This window comes from Aureococcus anophagefferens, assembly GCF_000186865.1.
Source record: "Aureococcus anophagefferens unplaced genomic scaffold AURANscaffold_47, whole genome shotgun sequence".
Lineage (NCBI taxonomy): Eukaryota > Pelagophyceae > Pelagomonadales > Pelagomonadaceae > Aureococcus > Aureococcus anophagefferens.
Genome location: NW_008705602.1, coordinates 218,477 through 225,412, shown reverse-complemented (window position 1 = coordinate 225,412; position 6,936 = coordinate 218,477). Strand labels below are relative to the sequence as shown.

At 54.6% G+C, this 6,936-nt stretch overlaps 1 protein-coding gene across 1 annotated transcript; it reads right to left on the bottom strand.

Annotated features, from left to right (window-relative positions):
* Window positions 1-5,842: 5,842 nt before the first annotated feature.
* AURANDRAFT_33549 (hypothetical protein) lies at window positions 5,843-6,868 on the bottom strand (the record flags this gene model as incomplete). Its single annotated transcript, XM_009043265.1, has 1 exon — window positions 5,843-6,868. A coding segment is annotated over one exon (1,026 nt), but the record flags the coding sequence as incomplete, so codon positions are not given.
* Between the last annotated feature and the right edge of the window lie 68 nt (window positions 6,869-6,936).

Sequence of the window (6,936 nt, the reverse complement as noted above, 5' to 3'; positions counted from 1 at the left end):
AGCCTCGTGTCTGGCGATTCGACTCCACAAAGTGCGCCCCGTCCAATCGCCACGACCTGCGTTGGCGCCCCCAGGGAGTCGCAGCATCTTGTTCCAAACAGACGGGGCTAGAGGCAAAAGCCACGATGCGGTCGTTGGGGACACTCTGAGACTCGCGAGGCGTCGCATCCCAGTGTCTGAGAAAAATGATGACACTGCCAATGCGATCTAGGACACCGGCGCGGACGTCGCGAGTGCGACCTCACGGGTACCTCGCGAGGCGATCGAGCCATCAATGATGGCGGTCTTGTCATCAAACGCTTCAAAGACATGTGGGTGGAGCACGGCCAGCCCACGTGCTGCGATGAAGTTATCGAAATGCGCCGTCCACATGTCGTCCGTCGCGCCCGCGCCCGGTCCTAGGACGTAGATGCTTCGACTCTCGCGCCTATTCTGTCGAACCCTGTCCTCTCGTCTCAGTCTGCGTCGCGCGTAGCTCCGGGGGAGGTATCACCGACGGGCTCAAGTCGGCAGCTCTTTAGTGCCTAGCCCACTCTTTGATCCTGTCTCTCAGGACTCTGACCCCACTCCTTGGTCACCCCGGTCATGCGTGCTTCTTAATCACGCGAATCGCGAAGGCACTGGCTCCGCCACCATCATGGAGCAGGCCCGCCTCGCCGCGTGACCCGTGGAGTGCGCGGCGATACCACCGGCTCGGCAGCGCCTCGACGCGCGGTTTGACTCTTGCTTGGTCACCGTCGACAAATGACGCCCAATGGGCCTCGTCGTCGACCGCATCTCCGAGCGACGCGAACCACTGAAGGAACGCATGCCAGACTTTGGGCTCAGGCGAAAATCCCCAGCTTCCGACATGCGGAAAGAGGAACACGCTGTCTCGCGGGAGGTCTGGTTCAAGTTCAGCAAGTTTCTCATTTGCATGTCCGTGCGCAGTGGCACTTGTCATGGGACTGCCAGCAAGCTCGCGCGGATATGCATCAAGGCGCGCCGCCTGACGCTGAAGTGAGATACCCGCAAAGTCACCACTCGTCGCATACGCGTCGTGAGCCGCCGATAGGTACTCGAACCTGCGGGGGTGGGGAGACGGAGGCCTGTGCACGCGCCATACATGCGCAGCTCCGGCAACGCGCCAGGCCGGGGACAATTCGATATCGTCCTCGAGGATCACCACACGCGTGAACTCCTCGCCAAAGAGTCCCGGATCCGAGCACGCCAGCCACATCCCTCGCACGCCACGCTGCTCACGCGATGGGAACACGCGAGCCTCTCCGCGGTCCCACCGGGTTCCCGCCCAAATCCGCGCCAGCGCAATCACGGCCCGCCGTTGTTTCCGCTCGTCCGCACTGGCGCTCCGACCAAAAAGCCAGCCCCCCGATCGAGCCACTTGATCAACGTGAATTTCCACGTCTATTTTCGCCGTCTCCGGGTACGACGCAGCCTCCAGCGACGAAAGAAGGCGTGAGAGGGACTCGGTCCGTTTCTGAGCCAGCACTTTGACTGTCAACTGTCTTAACTCAGCGGCCAATCCCACGGGCAACAAAGCGAAAAAAAAGAAACTTCTATGCGAATTTAAAGAGAAACGAATGAAGCGCATGGTAACTGCCCGATCAGTTTTGCATCAACCGGAGACTTTGGGCTACGTGTGGGAGCTGCGAGCTCGGGAAAAAATTTCCGTCCACTAACCTGAGCACAGAAGGCACGTCGCAATGGTATTACATCAGGGCAATGTAAGTGATGATAATACAAGCTAACATTCTACTCAGGTAGATCCCCTCTTTTAGGTTCGCCCCAAGGACGGAAACAACCATAGGGCTAGAGCGCCCCATCGAAGTTTTTTAGAGAGACAGAGAGCTTTGTACCTTCCTAGTGGCTCGCTGGTACAGAGCCACTCAGGTCCTTCCCTTTTCCCTTAATACTTTCTAACCCTGCTATAGTTGCGTCCCGCACTGTATTCCAAAATACAGAAGAGCACCATGGAAAGATGTCCATTCTGGTCGAGTGGATTATGGCAGGTACATGATTCGATCTCTGCACCTACATAATACAATTACAGCAATATTTGCGCTACTCAAATACTACAGAGGTGAGGGAAGCAGTCTCACCTCCACTAACCTTCAATTTGAGACTATGGCGAATCTTGCTCGAGACTCTAATTCAGGCTATGGCCTACTTTACCACTGAACCTGGCCCGTCTGCAATCCGTCTGCGGAAGATCCCTGACGGTCCGTATAGGGCGAGCACTCTCTTTTTATTTGGTCGTCGCGCGGCGCTAGCAGCCGATGCGAGGCCGCACATGACTCGCTTCGGAAACGGAAACGTCGAGCTGAGCCTTCTTGGATGCGCGGCACTCAGAGGCCAGCTTGGTAGCATTGCAGTGGTGGTCGATGATGACTTTCGACATGGTGAACTTGTGGCTCTTGCAGCCTGTGCCAAAAAAACAGTGAGCCAGAAAAACCGAATTTTTCTCAATCCCCCAGCCCCGGTCGACCCGAAAATCATTTGTCGGAAAGGAGATAACAATCAGTCAGTAATCGGTGTCTCTAACAATCATTTACGCATCGAGTTATCTGAAGAAAGTTTCTCGTCCCTGCTTGCAGCAGGTATTAAAATTTTTTGGATCTCGCTTCGGGACACCAGAGAGGGCCTGAATGGAGATTGGGAAGTGAACTGGGAATCCTTGCAAAATCGAATAGTTTATTTATCTGCTCAATTTAGATCGTTTTGGCGGGTGATCTTCGGTCATCATCAAGTCCTCAAAGTCGATAAAATCACCGAAGAACCATGCTATCGCACTGAAGTAATTTAAAAAAAACTCTGCTTCCGCCCTGAAGAGAGCGGGTTGCCACGAGCGTGCATTCCAGACCGGTGAGAGGGCGTGGACGCGAAGGCCTGTCTTTGCCACACCTTCATAGAGGGCCCACTGCCTATTGGGTCGTCGCGCGTCACAACATTCACACTTATATCTACTCAGTAACGTTCGCCTTCGTTTTCTGCGGCCAGGGTACGCTTAGTGCGAAAGTGTGACGCAGGTTTGGCACATAGCGGGCTGGCGCTGGAAAGATCTTGTGAGAGACTTGTCCACCGTTGGATCACCAATCTTTTTTTGAAGGTCCTTGAGATAGAGATCGAGCCAGTGAGTGAGGAAGTTGAAAACGCGGTCCCTCGCATGGTAAAACACAACGCCTGCATTGAGAAGCCCAAAGGCGTCGGGCATGCCCATGGCCTACAAGCAACCCGGGATAACATGTGTCAGCTGGGCATGGAGCCAGCTCTTACCTCGTCGCCTAAGAAGCCTCGAAGCGTATGATATTCATGTGCAAGTAGGATATCCACGTATTCGAGGAGTCCTCCAACGCCAGGTGCCTCGTCTAGCGGTGCACCGCGTTGGACCTCCGTCATGTTGAAGAGGGTCTGGAGGTCAACGCACGGAAACGTGTCACTGTCGAGGAAAAGGGACTGTCGAAAGGGCGTCGCGAGCATGGCGAGGATACCAAGAACGCGGCCCTCGATGCCACGGCTCACACGGGTTCCAAGGCCCGCAATCTTTGCGGTGTCTTCACGGAGCGACCTCCAACGCGCCGTGACGTGCTCCGGGATATCCACGGGCGCCGCACCGGACACTTGGAGCGTCTCGATATCGATAGACGCGCAGCACCAGCCGGGACGCCGCAGCGCTGTTCGCCGCGCGCGACAGTAGTCGATGCTTGCGCTGTCGACGACAATGACGAGGGCATTGCGCTCGTCAAGGCGAAGCGCACCTGAGCGCGGGAGACGACGGCGGCGTCAGAGGAGTAACCCCCCCCCAACCCTTCCCACGTGCGCTGCACCCTCTGGTCCTCCCCAACAATCGCGCGGTCTAGGCGCAGCGGTCGCGCTCATCATCGTCAAGTCGATGTATTCGGGGCCCATCGCTGCGTAAACGGCGCCACGCCTCGACGAGCGCACAGAGACGCTACTTTCGACTCTGGAGTTTGTGGTCCGGCGGGAGTCGCCTTCGCCTCCGCCGGGGGCCTCACAGCCACAGCGCGGATCCGTCGCGGCAATTTCGGTGCGTGCAGCCGGGGTGAACACATGAACGCCGTCGCTCACCAGCTCAAAGCTCGAAATGACGCCTACGTGATCATGGTAGGCGCCCTTTGTGACAAGGATAGCTCGAGTCCTGGATGGTACGTTTTCTCTCGTCGTGCGATAGTGTATAATCCAGGAGCACAGGCCTGGAGACAGCACACCAAAATGAGACGAAGAAGCGCCGACCGACTCGATAATTAACACACTGACATCCCGTAAGAGATGACCCATTTTGGGCCTTCGGAACCCCGGAAAGCGCGGTCGTATATCGCCGTCGCCGCGAGGCTACTAGCATCGCGTCCTGCCGCATAGATGCGGCGTTTGTCGATTGCGGCGTTGTAAGCTCCTGATGCGAAGCGATAATGTGCGACCTGTGATTAGTGCGAAACCCACTTTGCTTTCAAATGGAATCGACTCACTGCCTTCAGGGGCCAAAACTCAACACCGGCGGCGCTACGTCATGGTACGAGCGCTCGTCCGGCGGCCCATTCCGGACATTGTGAGATGTCTTAAAACGAACCTTCGCCCCAGTCGTCGGATTTATGACAGGCACAAGGATCCATTTCTTGTCGTTCCCTCCGAAAACGCTGTGTGTTGCACGACACAGGCGCGGAAATTGGTCCCAAAGCGGGATGGCCCTATCAATAGCCTTGAGGCTCCAGTCGGCCGCAATCCGGTCGATCATCCGCCCCCGGAGGAAACCACCGCGTGACTCGACGCTAAAAGCCACGGCCGCGGGCGATGCATCGAAGAATTCGTCCAGGTCAGCACGGACAACGAGCGCATCCTCGGCGAGCTCGTCCATGAACCTACGACAGTAGCGTCGGTGGCGCTCGCACCGCCCAGCACACGGACATGCACGCATTGACTCGCTTTGTCTTGGCTAACGCAGAGAACGACTCCGTGGATAAGACGACATTTGCGTCAAAGGCTGAAGCACCAAGGGCCGCCCTCAAGACCGCCGTGGATGCATTCCGCTCGACAGCAAACGTGGGCTCTGAGCCGTTATCATGAAGAATAATCCGCGCGCGGCCGGCGACAGTCAGCTCCAAGCCAAGGGCGGAGTACCATCGCAGGAAGTGCGACAGCAACGGTGCATCACGGGCCGAGACCCACGCATAAAAATGTGCGCGACGCAAGACCGAATTCGGCCATCGCCGCGGTGCACCAGACCCAAGCGTCGGACAGGTCACCCGGCCGGACGCAAGTTCCACCAAGATCATGACAAAAGATCCGAAGGAGCGCGGCATTTTTTCCGACTAAAGGTAGGCCTCAAAAAATCACGCTCCAGGCTGGATGGCGAGACCAGACTCGCAAGACTAACAACCCATACGCAACTTTCCCACTAATCTGCACACCGTACCATTAAAATTTTAAAAGGTGTACAGTATATTATAATAGGTCTCTTGCTACGGACCGGGGGGCAACACCATTCAAACATGATCTTATTGTCCGAGAGACGTCGGGGCAAAGTTTCCTGGCCACCCGATTTTTATTGCAGCACTTCTGATGCGTTTTCGGACATGGGGCGACGCCCCAGAGCCACTCGTTCAAAAATATCTCTGCAATAAAAATATGAATGGCTTCGGACAAAAGCTTAGAGCCACTCGTTCCAAAGTCGTGCTTGGATCGTATAGCCCCCCCGTCTACGGCTAACTTAATTCAATCGGCATACAACTATTCTATTGCATCGCATGCAATGTTGATCAAAGCTCTGGCTTCGGGGCGTAATGCGTGGCTTGGACAAACAGAAAGAATGATCCTGCCGTGCTTTGACTCAGGTCCACCACGTATTTGATATGAGCCTGTAGTCATTTGCATTAGGTCGCTGAAGTATATGTGTCTGTTTCAAGAGTACGTTTGGGTCGCTGGCAGGATAATTTTGGAGAAGATACAAGCAAAAGCTGAAATCACCTGCAAGCAGTGTTTCTCGCTGTGCAAGAATCATTGTCAAGCAGAAGTGGCATAGGAAATCAACACGTGATATTTCAGAAAGTATCGTATCCCACAACCTGATTGTGTCAATGAGCGTGAATTCTCGTGCCAGCAGCGTCGTGATCCACCGCAGGGAGTAGTAAGATGGATCTAGCTGATTTTTATCCAAATGTCGCCATAGCTCAGGATCATGCTGTTGAAGCAATGCATTTAGTCTACTCATTTTGCCGCTTAAACCGGCGTCTGAGTTGTCTAATGAATGGATATATACATCCCGCATCTCTGCCATAATATTAGTGAAGCAAAAGAAGGCGTCTGGTTCTGCATTTGCTCCCCATTCCTCATTTGAGTCAGATGCGAGTACATAGAAGATTGTGCCAAGGACCTCGTTCATTCCTTGGACATAGCGCACTCCTGGGTTGAGCTTTGCGTAGATGAACAGAATCCGCTCCATCGACTGCCGCCGAAGGGTGCCTCCCTCAAAAAAATGGTGATCAGGGTGTGTTCTCATGATGTCTTTATGTATTTCTTTTCTCAAAACATAATCGTGCTGCTTTTGAGTCCACATGGAGGATTGATGCGTAGTCATCGGTCCTTGGTAGATATCCATCACAACAGAAGCTCGACTCGCGACTTCGTGGTCTGCTTGCGCCCAAATTGAGTGGCCGGACTCACAAATGGTGAACTCTCGAACAAACTGATGGTAAAGAGCCCTTTGACAGCGCACGTGAGAGACCCACTCCCTACGATCAGACGGAAGGTATTCGAGAAGAAGTCTCCAGACCAATGGCCTTAATGGCGACGATTCCGACAAACCTCGCGAGGCCACTTCACGTAACTTGCTTTTGTTGATAACGTCCGTGGCGAGGACATCACTAACGCAGCCAAGATCAGATATCCCTTCAGAAATAAAACATGTATTGTTTCCTGGTCGAC